Here is a 15,356-nt window from a genome sequence, read left to right on the forward strand (position 1 = left end):
ATAGCGTTTACATGATGGAAATCGCTGATGGAGGACAAACGTTTTCACAGTGACGCCGAGGTTGCCTGTTTTCTGCTGGACAGGTAATTCATCCTACACACATAATTGTAGTTTGTTGTGAGATAGCTTTCGCTCGCCATTTTATCCGCTGACGGCCACCGTACTGTTGGTGAGAGAGGGGCGGTGTCTGGGTAAATCCTCTTAGTTGCAATCTAAGGTTTTGGTGACTGGTGAACTAACAGACATTCAGTGTGACATTCAGTGTTTCACCTACCAATGTGCCCCTCTTGAAAGAAACCAAATATTTTATTGTTTACCTAATTTATGTGCACTAGTGTCACTTCAGCTCAGTGTGACGGGGTCGATCCCATTTGTCTCGTCTCTTATGCTTCACCCGTGAACTAAGTGGAGCAGTTACTCAAGTTGACAACAACTTGTTTTGAAGAGTGTGTGTGTGTGTGTGTGTTCAGCTCAGTGCTTCTGAAGCCTCTAACTGAATGTACATGGTTTCACTGTTTAGGAGTCATGTGAAGTTACTGTCAATGAAAATATTTCCTGATTTGACCGCTTCATATTAAATGCTTTTAAATAACAAGACAATGGGGGACTTTATTGTTATTATTATTTACAATTAGAGGAAATGAAATGTCCTTTACAACGGTTTGACTCTAGACAAGTGCATCATGTATGGGTCAGTGTATGGGTTTACCATTTCAGGAGTTTTGCCCTTGTGAATACAAAACGGACAAGCTGGAAAATGTATCGTTCTCGCATTGGTTCGATTCAGGAACTGGTACTTCAGTGACAGTATGTTGACATTTTAGTCTTTTTCAGTCATTATATTGTACATTTCAGTCAATTTTAGTCATTTAGTATTTCACCTAAAAATTTTGTTGGATAGAAAACAGAGGTTGAATGATCCATAACACAGTCTACGTAATGTAACACTGCCACCTTACTTAATATGGCTTAAGGGCTCAAGTTAGCTCAAATACAGCCTATCACAGACTCTTAATCCCGTTTAGTCAGATCCAAAATGTTTTGGTCACTGGAACTCTTAGCTCACTAGGCTTTTTAAATCCAGCACTGGGGAGAGAGAGTGGTGTCCATCAGTCAAGGACCTGGGCTGTCTGTCTCAGCTCTCTGCAGTCACCAGAGGAGTCTTGGTGGCCTTCGTCAGCTCTAACTTGCACCCTCATACACTTTTCTGATAAGCCGCTCTGTCACGTCAGCAAGGTCGCTGTAATATGGAGGAATCACCACTCCTCTGACTCTACTGCTCTCTGAATGTGATCTGTTAGAGGGAAGTCAAGGACACTACCGCACCCTCAAATGGGTCTGTAGGCTAATGCCGTTATCTCTTTAGTCTGTATTACACGTAATTACCACATACAGCTAATTAGGCTTCAGCACACATCTAAGGTCCTAATAAGGTGCAGTTATGATAATTAGCTAGTAGCAAAGTGCTTCTGTGAGTGTGTATGGGTGTGTAAGAGGAGGAGGCCCGGCTTGTCTTATTGCTCTGTGTTATTAGCAGACTTTATTATCTGCCAACTTGCAGTATAATGGATTCATAACTCTTCTTCGTCTGAAGATATTATCAGCACCTTCTTATTGAAATCATTTTCATTTAGCTGTCACCCAAACATTTAGCCCCAAAATCCAAAGAAGACATGACACTTAAAATTTCCTGTGACAGAGAAAGAGAGGAGAAAGATAGAGGGTTGTGCTGTCTCTGTGATTTATGGATTTCATAAACCCTAACCCCCTCTGCTGCCATCTGACACACCATTCTTCTCTGAACACACTGAGCTTTCACAACAATAGCACAGCTTTAGCCCTCGTCGGTGTTGCGAGCACGTACACACACTCTTTCTCGCACACACGCGCGACTAACAGCAGGGTCAGAGCTTTGGTGTTGTCAGCACAGCCTCCCACAGCGCTCAGAGCAATACCTTAACCATCACAGTGTAAAGTAAAACCTAATGGAGCTTCCACAGGCGCGTGTGCACATCCTCACACTTTTCAGACCAACAGCTTATTCACAAACTGTGTTTTGATTCACTCCACTGATCCCAAGCTGTACATTTTGGAGAACGAATTTGGCCTGTGATTTCTTCGGTTATCCAATGACACAGAGATATGAGGAAGGTGGCACAGTATCATTAATGCTGCGGTGCACAAAGAACAGAGAGCCTTGTTATACGTTGAAGAGTGATGCTTTCTAAAGCCAGTGTACGCTGCACTTCTATCCCCAGCCACATCATCATTTGACAGGGGAGGCAGCAGCGTATAACACTCAGCCCTGTACAGTGTGTCAGCAGCAGCAGAGTTGATTGCCCCGCTGTAAGGACAGAAGTGGCATTGACTGTAGGAGTGACACACACTTTGTCGGTGTCAAAACGACCAAGTGTCAGCACTGTCAGGTCCAGCACTGCCTGCGAGGAGAAGAAGCAACTTTTTTTTTTCCAAGTCCATAGCCTAGCCGCTTTTCTCCTTGGGTTGTTTTTAATGGTTTCAGCATCCTGCCAATTTTACAATGTCTTCTGTTCCCACATCCTCGGGGTAGATGGTAATCCTTTCATAACAACTTGTATACAAACCAATTTGGCAGTTTCAGCAGTGTACCACCCTCACATGAGAGACCCAGAGGCTAATTCTATCAATGTGTGGGTAGCTATAGCACTGCCCAGGGATTCAGTCCTCTTCCTTCATGCCTATATGACTTTATGGGCAGTTTGTTAATGATGCATTTGGTAATAATCTTTGTCAGATCAGATTTTAGAGCAGCGTTTTTGTCCCTGTGCGACCTTAGGGAAGGATGGGAAGCCAATGATACACACACAGACATCACCAAGCATACCAGGCATTTATAGCCTCTTAGCAAATACTTTTGTAACTGGTTGGTCTTCAATAATGAAAACACTGTTGTAATGCCCTTCACTGTCTGTTCTGGACTCCTAAGGCTTAACTGACCATGGCTTATTGTCTCTGTCCTCACTGCTGCTTTTAAAGAGGCATCAATGAGACATCAATGGGATGATTGTTTGTGATTGTTTAGCTTTAATCTCCTTTTTCCACTAGCCTTATCACTTTTTTTCACATTCTTTGTCTCCTCTCCAGCCCCGTTCGCTCCTCCAGGCAGTGAGACAATGGTGAAGTTTGATTCCCAGGGGGACAACATGGGCCGATACAACATCTTCAGCTACCAGCGCTCTGCTGATCGTTATGGTTATGTGCCAGTGGGAGAATGGGCAGAGAGTCTGAGTCTGAGCAGCGATCTGATTCACTGGCCCAGAGAAGTGGTGCCCACCTCACAGTGCAGCGACCCCTGTGAACGCAATGAGATGAAGAAAATGCAGGCAGGTAGGAGAAAATGTTCTTTTTTTTGTCAAGGGGACATACCATACCAAGCAGCAGTGCCTTTTGAAGAATCTCAGACTGTCACACTCTGCTGTTCATATTTCCTGTCTCCCAGGTGAGTACTGCTGCTGGATCTGCACAGCATGTGAGCCTCATGAATACCTGGCTGATGAGTTCACCTGCTCGCCCTGTGCTCCTGGCCAGTGGCCCACTGATGACCTAACATCCTGTTACGACCTTCCTGAGGACTACATTATGTGGGAAGATGCCTGGGCCATCGGTCCAATTACCATCGCCTGTGTAGGGTGAGTGAGGGTTGTCAACATGATGTTAGTTTCTGCCCAGTCCTCAGAGGTGTAAGTGTGTGTGTCTTTGTCTGGATGCTGGGATGGGGAAAGGGAATTGACCATTTGCTAAACCCCTCCTCTGTAAAAAGATTGTGCAATTATAGCTTAGCAACCGTAACGGCATGCCAGATGGATTTTTCCACATGTTGAAGCAGTGTGCATGAGGCCCTTGTAAGACCAATTTTCAGGATTTAAAGAGCTTGGATGGTGGTATTTTTTCAGCCTTTCCAAAGTCAAAAACACAAGAACAAAATTGTAAAGAATGGGTCAATTCGATTGTTAGCATGTCCAGCTAAGAAAGTTACTACTTAAGACTTGTTTATCATTAGCATTGCATATGCAAAGGGATGCAGGCTGAGCCTTCTGTGCCTTCTTCTTTGGGACAACTTTTGACTCTGAGTAGCTCCCTCTAGGGAATGTATTGTTTGACATCCATGCCAATGCAATGGACACATTACACCCTTACATTAACAGAGCATTACTTTTTTCAAAGCCAATAAGTACATTATTAACTTACAATCTTAGTTTGTGTAGTATATCAGTTATGCAGTATATATGTGATATATTTTGTTGTACACAGAGAATGTTCCTACTTGTGTAATATCACATAAGCACCATGGGAACAGTTACTTCATGAAACTGTTTGTCTATTTGACTACATAACTTGCTGTCCTGTCCACAGGTTCATGTGCACCGGTCTGGTGTTCTGGGTGTTCATCAGACACAACCACACACCACTGGTGAAAGCTTCAGGTAGAGAGCTGTGTTACATCCTCCTCTCAGGAGTCTTCATGTCCTACGCCATGACTTTCCTCTTCTTGGCCAAACCCTCTCCTGCCATCTGTGCCCTACGGCGCCTCGGCCTGGGCACGTCATTCGCTGTCTGCTACTCTGCCCTGCTTACCAAAACTAACAGAATTGCCAGGATTTTCAGTGGCGTGAAAGATGGAGCGGGTGCAGCCAGGCCACGCTTCATTAGCCCATCCTCTCAGGTGAGTGATTGCAGCATCATGTCCATCAATCTGCATCAGTCAGATGGACAGACAGACAGTGGATCTTGATGACCTTACCTACCTCTCCTCCTTTCCTTTTCAGGTGTTCATCTGTCTGAGTTTAATCTCCGTCCAGTTAGTGATGGTGTCAGTGTGGCTGCTGCTTGAAGTTCCCGGGACACGGCGCTTCACATTGCCAGAGCGACGACAAACTGTCATCCTTAAGTGTAACGTACGTGACTCCAGCATGCTGCTGTCCCTGGGATATGACGTGCTCCTGGTCATCCTGTGTACTGTGTAAGTGCGTCATCGCTTTGATTTGCCATCATTCTTACATAAGACATTTCTCAACAATTGAATCTTCCTAAGTCCCGCCCCTTTTGGAACCTTGGTTAACTTTCTCCTTTCCTGTTTCCTGTAGTTGTATGCTATGTGCTAGGCTTGTCTATGTTGAAAAGAGTTTCTGGAGGACCTGTACAAGCCACATATAGTCACATCTTAAGTTACCTAATGTTAGCGACAAACACTAAATAACTAGCTAGCTAATACACATCAGTTACATCAGTTGTTAGCTAGCTAATTAGCTAGTGTTTTGCTCTGTAAAAAATAAACACTAGATAGTTATTAGTTAGCTAGTTAGCTCGCCTTTTACTAACATTAGCTAACTTAAGATGTGAATATATGCCGCTTTTACAGGTCCCCCAGAAACATCTTTTATCCATCTTCAAAATTTGATTTTCTTTTCAACTTAGACTGGCCTAGCATGTAAAATAGCAAGCAAGCACTGGAAAAAGGAAAGAAGAAATTTGGCCAAGGCTCCACTATAAACCAAGCTTACTGTTACTGGAGATAGAGCAAAATGGGGTGGGATTTAGGAAGGATCAATTGGGCTGGGTTCTTAGGTGACTTTTAAACAATCACCAATTGGTTCTGTTTTCATAGTTAACAATATTTAGTAGATAGTTATCAGTTTTTCCAGAGGGTGTCTATCTGATTTAGAAATCTGATTCTTTCCCTGTAGGTATGCCTTCAAGACCAGGAAGTGCCCTGAGAACTTCAATGAGGCCAAGTTTATTGGATTCACCATGTACACCACCTGTATAATTTGGCTGGCATTTCTTCCCATTTTCTATGTTACATCAAGTGACTACAGGGTATCTTCCTGAACACACACACACACACACACACACACACACACACACACACACACACACACACACACACAGAAATACTTAAACCTGTCTTTTAGGAGGACAATACATTCACCTGCTTTCTTTCCCTCATGTCCTCATCCTAACCATGACTGTTACATGCCAAACTCCAGTACAGCTTAATGTAACTATAATCTTAACAGTAAGGTTAATAGCCTTAACAGGCTTATTCACTTTCTTGAATAGAGTTAGATGAGAAGATTGGTACCAGTCCCAATCTTCTCATCTATCTCTTAGAAAGAAAGCATATCTCCCAAAATGTAACTATTCCTTTAAGCCCCAAAATTTTATGATTTACTGAGTGGAGGCCTGTTTTGTTGTCCTCAAACAGCAGGGGAGCCCCTTTAATGTAACTGTGTGGGCACTTTCTTGTGCCCTCAACATGATTAAGCACTGTGTAGTCACAGAACAGTGACTACACAGGTGTAGTGGCAGCTTAGACAATTTCTAATCCTGCTGGCAAATGTCCCAGCTCTGCAGCATTGGGATGACAAACAGACAGGCTCCATCAAACTGCTGACACATGTCCAGATTTCACAGCAAAGGGGAGTGAGTGTTCACCTGATCCATACAAATCTTAAGCACACACACAAACTTAAAGCACACACTCTTTCACAAACACACATGCACTGTGCAGTGTATCAAAGGGCATAAGAGAGGAGTGCTGATGCCAGGGCTGCTCATTTGATCCTTGTAAAAAAAAAAAAAAAACAGCTCACTTTCCCCTCTCTAGTTCTCTCTCGCTCTCTCTCTCTCTCTGGAAATAAGCATCTCTTTGGCCTTGTAATCTGACTTTAAGATTAGTCAGGTAGCGGCATTACATCACCAACACGCACAACCACCCACTCACATACACACTTAAATATATACATACACAGAGGAGATGTTGAAGGGTTGATTACTAATGTGCTTCTCTGCACAGCACGGCGGTTTTACTGTGAGTTGCTGTTATTCAGCCCTGTAACCCTCTCTTACACTTTTGAGCTACACAAAGTTGGACACAGCAATGGTATGGCAACCTGAAAGGGACATACAGCACACAACTCTCCTCTTGTTTAGACTATTTGAATTGCTGGTGTATTACTTACAGATGGCAGTCGGCATGCCCTCAGTTTGGAGAAGCAGACGGGTTTCCAGTACTAAAGCTAAGCAATTTACTGTTGTGGACAGGGCCAGCAATAAATATTATTTATTATTAATAAATATTTTAGCCACTTAAAATAACTACCTAAAATAATCAATATCATTTTAAGTGCAAATTATATTTGAAATATTTTTACTGTTTTAACTTAGCGTCAGACAGCCTTTCCTGACAAGAAACCACCATTTTCCAAGCCAGATATCACTCCCTCTCACTCAACCAGATTCTTTTGGCAAATACAGTCATTTGATTTTGCACAAAATAGGATTTGCTGGTCTACCACTGCATGGATCAGTTAGTTTGTTTGTGTTATTTTGTGACTTCACTGAATCCAATCTAACCTTTAAAACACTGAAGTTACACAATAACAGAAACCAACTAACCAGTTGATGTAGTGGTAGATCAGCAACTTTGATTTGACTTTAGATTTTCCATTTAAACATATATTATTTATATTTAGGGGTGGCACGGTGGTGCAGTGGTTAGCACTGTCACAATGGGTTTGAATCCCCTAGCTAGCTTGGGGGCTGGGAAGTTTGTTGCTGAGCCAGGACTTTTCTTTGTGGAGTTTGCATGTTCTCCTCGTGTCCATGTGGGTTTTCTCCAGGTACTCCGGCTTCCTCCCACAGTCCAAAGACATGAAGCATAAATCTAAATTGCCTGTAGGTGTGAATGTGAACATGAGTGGTGGTTTGTCTCTATGTGTCAGCCCTGTGATGAATAGGCAACTTGTCCAGGGTGTAAGCCACCACTTGCCCAATGTCAGCTGGGATAGGCTCCAGCCCCCTCACAACCCATCAGGACAGGTGGTTATGGACAATGAATGAAAAAAGAAAAAAAAAAATTGTTAGCACTGACAGCTATGTCGATATTAGACTTTCAAGCCTTGATTTGTAAAGACCAACATATTATTGGTTTTATGTCATTTAAATTTTAAAATTATTCATTAACAAAATGGAAAATTTCAGCTATAGGATACTGGTGAGCTACGCTGTGTTGTCTTTGAGGTGTTTTGTTTTGGTTATTTGTTGGAGCATACACTAGACATACACAAGTAGGCATGAGAGAATTGCAGATCCCACTTAAATTTAGCTAATTTTGATCTATTTCAATTTGGACTTGAAATTGTGACACCCCTAAAATTCACTGTACAATGAAATAGCCAACAAAACAGGCCTCCACTCAGTAGCCTTTTGTTAGGTTGCTAAGATACGTTTTGCTTCTGACTCTGTGCACAGCACCACATTGCTTAGCTTTCTACACAGGTGATCCTGCTGCTTCTCCAAACTGATGGTGTGCCAACCACCATGTACTGTAGGTAATACACTGACTGATAAGTGCCACGAACAGCCCCACTTCAAAAAATCTAAATTGCATTTAGCATTGATTTTGTACAATACATCACAGAGAATAAAGTGAAAGCTAAGATTCTGTTAAGTTTGTCCTCTCTGGGCTCTGTTGATTAAGTCTTTTATTGATCCGTCCCATAATGTTATCCTCTGGACTGTTGCAAGGTAACAAAGTCTGCCAATAAAGAGTTATATTCCCTCTTTGCAGGCCTCATTGGCTCTGTGTACATATAGTGATTGGTTAATTACTTCAGGCATTTTTATGGTCTATATTTATCTACTGTTTATCGAATTGGCTTTAATTTATTATTGTTTTATTCTCTGTTAAGCACTTTGTAATTGTCATTCAAAAAGTGCCTTTGAAAAATGTTCATTATTACAGATTATTATCATCAAATTATCTCTTAACGGCAATTACTTTGTACTACATTAGCATAAGATTTATCCATCAAAGTCACTCTACTAATGACTGTCTCCTCTTGTCTCTGCAGGTTCAGACCACCACCATGTGTATCTCAGTCAGTCTGAGTGGTTTTGTGGTTCTGGGCTGTATGTTTGCTCCCAAGGTCCATATCATCATGTTCCAGCCCCAGAAGAATGTGACCAGCCACAGGCTCAACCTCAATCGCTTCAGTGTCAGTGGGGCTGCCACCACATACGCATCTCACGGTAGGTTACATGCAGTTACCTCATTTTTAAAGAGACAGGGCTTTAAAGCAGTGCTCCCTTAGTCTTTTTTATTATGTCTCTGTCGAATGGCTGTTTTCAGCATCCAGAATTCAGCACAACGGAGAGCCCTGTGTTCCACTTTTGCTATAGGGGAAACAAAATATTTTTTTTAAGCATCAAGGTGTTTGTTTTCTGTATTTTTCTTCCACAGAACAGTGTTGAAAGTCTCATAATGCTATGTCCCAAGCCTCCTGGTTTGTTCTGTACGCTATAGGTATTACCTATATGATAATGCATGATTGACAGGTTCAATCATGTGGTAGTTAGACTGTAAAGAATGGCATCTTGCTGGAAGAGGTCGGCTCTGAGCAGCACAATGAGATGCCAAGTTCAAAGTATGCCCCTGAGAAATGACTGGAATTTTGATTGGAACATGTTTGAGTTTTTTTGTATAGCCCAGAACAAATACAGAGACAGAAATGGCAGTTTATATATACTATTTTTATTTATTTATTTAACAGGGACAGTGCACGGCTGATTAGCCACATCAGAGTCAGCTATAAGCTAATTTTCATCTGTGGTCCCTGGGCAGGAAACTGCTAAAAGGCACTATAATATAAAAAAAACACCTGCTTTTACCCCACTGTTCATGTTTAAACATAGCTGTATTCTAAAACGCTGCTCCATTTTAATTCCAACTTAAGTGTTAATAAAAGGCTATACATTTGTTTGTTATCTGAAAGAGTGTGAAAGATCACTAAACTGCATCATTTCTGTGACAATCATCACTTAATTTACCTATGAGGACAAAGTTCATTCTACGCTACCACTCTAGACCCCCATCACTATTACACTTATTTGATATTTTTTGTAACGTGATTTCAAGCTTTATATACTGTAGCTGTATAAATCTAATGGTGTAGAGTGATAATGATTTGAATATTACTTTATTGCCAGTTCTAAGAAATATGTTTTTTTTGCAGTGAATGATTTTTAAGATCCCTTTGATAGCAAAAATCATTAACTGAGGAAGGCTTTTATGAACAATTATATAAACAAATCTAATGTCTAAGAATGTTTGATTTCTTTGTAATTATCTTCCTTTTTCTCCTTCGTTCTCTTTTTCTAGCTTCTGTCAGCGCCCACCACGTCCCCACCGTGTGCAACGGGAGAGAAATTGTTGACTCCACTACTTCCTCCCTGTGACCACATCCAGTCCAGTCTCTAAACCTGCCCCTGCGACTGTTAGCCAATCCATGAACATTATCCCCCTCAACCATCATTCCCCACCTCATTTAAACACTATATACACACACAGACACACACACACATACATGTGTACACGCACAAACAAACAAACAACCTTCCTTGTGGACTAGAACTGTATTGTTTCACAAATGTAGAAAGTGTGTAACTATAATTAAATTATTTTCTAGGGATGTACATACATGGAATCGACATTGTTGTAAGTAGAGAAACAAAAGAACAAAAAAAGTTTTTAGGAGGAATTTTTGGAGCCTTTGTTTTTGATAGCTTTGTTATGATGCGGTGTAAATAGACATGCGCTTAATCATGGTAGGAGGGTGTGTGTCCCTCAGTCTGGATGCACATTATATGTGGCTCTGCTTGCCTCACCTGCAATATCCCACAGACTTTTTATTCTCATGCTTTTTTGTAGGTCTCATTGTAATAACCAATTATGTATGCATTTCTATTGTGTATCTGTACATTTGTATATTATACTACTGATGGTTCAAACAGCACAATGTTGACAGTCTTGTAACCCCAGAATGAATGTGGACAAACGGATAAACTGGAAAGTATAAAACAGCTGGAACGGACATGTACAAAAAAAAAAAAAAAATCCATCAAATTCATCGACTTGCAGTTACACTGTGCCAGAACATAATTTTCAGTCTGAGAATTCATCTATTCACATCTTGATAGATTTGCCTTGCATCCCTAAGATCCATATAAAGAACCCATTGTGGATGTTTTTGCAGGAAAAAAATATGTTTTGCTTTTGATACAAATGTTCATTTTTTTCTATTTCTAATCATGGAATCCCTTTATCTAAATGGCCATAGTTGCAGACATGTGTTCACCAGAGCAACAGTATCTTCACTCTCACTCTGGAACTGCTGTATCTTTAGAAGATCACTGTAATGGACTGATAATAATAACTAATAACAGGGCTGAAAAGATATAGTACATTTATTTTGCCTCAAAACTGTCAATGCAGACAGTGCTGTGATAGTTCTTTAACAAAGTAAAGTGATGTCTCACCCGGTAATTATGGATTTGTAGTCAACTGACTCTAATGGAGGGAAACTGTCTGCTTTGCTGAACACATGATGATTTTTTTCCAACTACAGGGGAGTGGTAGCTAATGTTTTGTGCCCCATATAGATACAATATGTGGTGATGTTTTGAATATGGCTATGTGCCTTAATGTATGTTTGATAGTTGAGGTTGTAAGACATCACTTTTACATTACCAGCTGTTTGGTAAATGTAAAAATGATTCCAGTATAGAGTACATGTTTCAGGGCAACAATATGCCAGTTAGTTTTATTCCCTACCAAGCCTTCTGCCATTGATTGTTTACCTGAAGTGTTGAAACAGTGAGGAATCTGAGGAGTCCTTAGGTTAAAATGACTTTCTCTACCCCCCCTTCTTTCTCCAGTCTGTGATTAATGCATATTTCTGATAGACACCCATCACACTGATTTTATTTTACATTTTTTACAGCTTAGCGGCTCCAATAAAAGAAGGAAGGGGAAGAAGAGAAGCTCTTATACCACTAAGATGAAGTCATTGACTCGTCGACTTATTGAAGTGTGCAGTTTACATGTCTGTGTTAAATGTGTTGACGTTGAGAGGCACAGTGGAGCAGCTGGCTTCGGCAGTCCCAGAGAGGTTCACGAGAGGAAGCAGAGCACACAATGTCAGCTGCTGGCAGATCCCGAATAACAAAAGGATGCTATGAGCAGAACTCATATGCATAACATACATAACATTTATAAACATCCATACCCATCAGTCTCTCTGTTTGTGGCTGCAAATATGACAGGGTGACAGTAAATGACAAACACGTATGAATAAAAATTTTTGCTGTGTCTGTTTGTACCCTGGTATGAAAAGGCACACAACAGCTATTCAGCTATTTGTACCCGACCCCCCTTGTTTTGGCTATAAAGGGTAACAAATTCAATGAGTTGAGTGCAAGGCTTTCCTGCGGGAGAGTTGGGTTTGAATTCTACCCTGAAAGGCTGTTATTTTAAATTATTATTTTCAGTTTTCAGTCAGAGATTTCAGCCAAGAATTATTACTAGGTTAGGTTATGAAACAAAACTACTTGTTTACACTCAGGCAATGGAACTACTTGGTTAGGTTCGGGCAACAACTTTGTTGGTTGAGGGAAAGTTCATGGTTTGTCTCTTCTATATAAGTGTAAATAGCCACATTGGCTATTGGATGCAAATAGCACTGTTGGCTAGGACACCTGGGAGCTTGTCCCTGTCATGCTGGGCTATATACACCCAAATTGCCAGATTGGCTAGTCCAACCTGGGTGCAAATAGCATCTGCCAAAAATTCTTATAAGAAAATCTAAATGAATAAATTAATGAACTAATTTTGTATTACAGCATATTTCATTTTAAGGAGTGGCCTGTCATGCCAGAACTTATTCCATTTAAATTATTAATAACTGATCTTAAATGGTTACATATTCTAATATGCTGTCTAAAATAAAGTGCGACTGTGATGGCAAAATTTGTGATCAAAATCACTTATTTGCTTCCTCAAGACAAGCATTTAAATTCTAGTTTCTTCACATTCATATTGTAGGTACAGGCAGAACTGTTGAACATCCATCTCTTGACGGGTCTTACACCTTTGCCAGGCTTCCCAACAGCACCCTGTGATTAGGCTATCACACTGAATGATAGATTGAAGGAATTTTAGAGAATGCTCCAAGACGAGCCGACCTACATTGGGGTGTGTGTGTTAGGTGCAGAGAGCAGGAGGAGAGAGCGATGTGGCAGAGCAGAGGGGAGCTGCTGCTGTTGGATTATGTAAAGCACTCCCACAGCCCAGAAGTCACAGCGCTTCTATGGAAGCTCAAAGCATCTCAGAGATTCACAGTCTTTGTTAGCAGAAGGCTTAGCCATTCACTCAGTGGTCCTGCTCCCACAAGATACACCCCGCATGGCAGGTTGCTATGGACAACCACCACCACATCCGCTGCCGGAATTTCTATTTGTCTGCATGGAGAGGAGGGTGGGAGGAGGGGTGAGGAGAGGGCAAAAGAAGAGGAATAGAAAGAGGAAAAACGGGGTGCTGGTTGTGATTCAAATTGGCAGTGACTGATGAGATTTGGCTCAGCAAGGCCCGGTACTCTACTCCCAGCTTTTAATGGCCGCACAAACAGAGCACTTAACCCTGATTCTCCTCTCATTTAGTCCAGGGACTAGTCTCAGACAACAGTCTCACACTCTTCCTCTGACCCTCTCTCTCTTAATCCACCTCACCCCTCCAACCTTTTCCCCCGCCACCGGTGTCCACCTCGTCTCGGCTCTATGTGTGAAACTTGCTGCTGAGTCGGTCTCAGCCAAGACCACCTTTAAGCCAGACCAACAGATTGGGAGCCCACACTCAAACCGAAGCGCTCCAATATGGGCACCCACCGCAGCACATGCCAACAAGGTGGCCTTGAGGAGGTTGGAAAAGGGATAAGGGGAAGGTAGATAAAGGAGTTGGAGAGCATATGGGAAAATGAAAAATGGGACTCAGCTGTAAAGAAAATACATCACTTTGAAATACATCACCTTTCCCACTATACTAGACTCAGTTTATCATCCCATGTACCCACTAACTCTCTCTGTGGCTTCCTTAATTGGCTTTACTCATGAATATCCTTTTCAAACAGCAAACCATCCACTACGGACATTGTTCCTCTATTCAGCCTCTGCCAGCTGCCATGTGCTCTACAAAGGTCTCTGTGCTGTAGCCCCTGCTATACAACTAAATGTGTCCTTGGCCTCTACGCTCTGAAACAAGACGGGATCTCTGCTGCGAAATGAAGCCGAGGTCAAGCTGACTCTGGAACTGGTCAATCGCAAAAAGCAATAGTTCCATGTTTATGATACGTGCAATAACGAGGCTGTGATGACATCATAATAAATAACAACAAGCAAACAGCTGGTGTCGTCTGCTCGTCCTTCTGTGTCTCATCTGTCCTGCTCAGAAAAAGTAGTTCAGTGTGTCTCTGTGTGACTCTGTGTGACTCTATGACTGCGCTGCACCAACAAAGACTGATTTAATCCAAAATGGGCAAAACTACATTTAAAATGAGTTAATCCAGATTTAGATTTAAGCATAGCTCTGTTGCACAATTCAAAACTAATCTCAGTTTAATAAATCCAAGTTTATGGAAGTAAACTGATATTAAACTGAGGTTAATCAATATGGAGATACTTACTAACCGAAATTGAAATTAATAAATATACAATACAATACGTGTTATCAGGAAGTTGTAGGGCGACCATTAACTTTTGGCTGTTCTGTATTTCCTAAAATGTTACATTGTTTGCTATCTAGCTGAAAAGTTAACAAAATATTACATTATTTGCAAGCTAGCTTAACATTTAACACAACATTATATTATTTGCTATAGTTAGTCTACTCATGATGACTCTGCAGAGAAGCTTTTCTCCCCCTTTGAGAAAAACCTGTTGGCCAGATTAATGGAGCAGCATTACCAAATAATAGAAAATTAAAAATGAATAAAAACACGGTGAAGAAAAGTAGGCTGCCTGGCAGTTTGTCAATCCATCTCAGAAAGGCAGCCATTGGCACTGGCAACCAGTTAAACCTCCTCAAGTGTCAGTTGAAAGGTAACACTGGATCATATTTAAAATTTTAAAATTTTTGTGCATCAGAAATAAATTTAATCTAAGTTTAGTGTAAAAATGAAATTGAAGTTCAACGAGAAGCATGAATTTAATCTTTCTTAATTTTAAGCTAGTTTAAATGTTTGCTGCAACATAACGTAAAATTAAACCACGATGTAATAAGCTCTAAAAATGAATTCTTGTTGCTGCAACCCAGTCTATAAATCTCAGCTAAGATCTAAATGTTAAACACAAGGGTCGATTGATTTCTCTCTTCAGCAACATTAACGGCCCCTCACCACCACTTTCACACACACACTCACACGGGCTCTATTCATAGTGTGTGCTGGCAAATGTTGAAAGATGTCTCTAACACTCCTGCCTAATCT

The 15,356-nt window shown here is 41.2% G+C and overlaps 1 protein-coding gene across 2 annotated transcripts in view; it reads left to right on the forward strand.

The window, feature by feature from the left end:
• grm3 (glutamate receptor, metabotropic 3) overlaps window positions 1-11,884 on the forward strand; it is a 50,194-nt gene extending 38,310 nt beyond the window's left edge. For both annotated transcript variants that reach the window (XM_084733499.1, XM_084733500.1), the window contains exons 8-14: window positions 3,124-3,366; window positions 3,479-3,668; window positions 4,393-4,702; window positions 4,806-4,999; window positions 5,724-5,856; window positions 8,895-9,072; window positions 10,202-11,884. In XM_084733499.1, the coding sequence (XP_084589625.1) occupies window positions 3,124-3,366; window positions 3,479-3,668; window positions 4,393-4,702; window positions 4,806-4,999; window positions 5,724-5,856; window positions 8,895-9,072; window positions 10,202-10,278 (1,325 nt within the window). In that variant the 3' untranslated portion in view covers window positions 10,279-11,884. The remainder of the gene's footprint in view (window positions 1-3,123; window positions 3,367-3,478; window positions 3,669-4,392; window positions 4,703-4,805; window positions 5,000-5,723; window positions 5,857-8,894; window positions 9,073-10,201) is intronic.
• Window positions 11,885-15,356: the final 3,472 nt, after the last annotated feature.

This window comes from Lutjanus erythropterus, chromosome 13 (assembly GCF_056507025.1).
Source record: "Lutjanus erythropterus isolate fLutEry1 chromosome 13, fLutEry1.hap2, whole genome shotgun sequence".
NCBI classification, from domain to species: Eukaryota; Metazoa; Chordata; class Actinopteri; order Lutjaniformes; family Lutjanidae; genus Lutjanus; species Lutjanus erythropterus.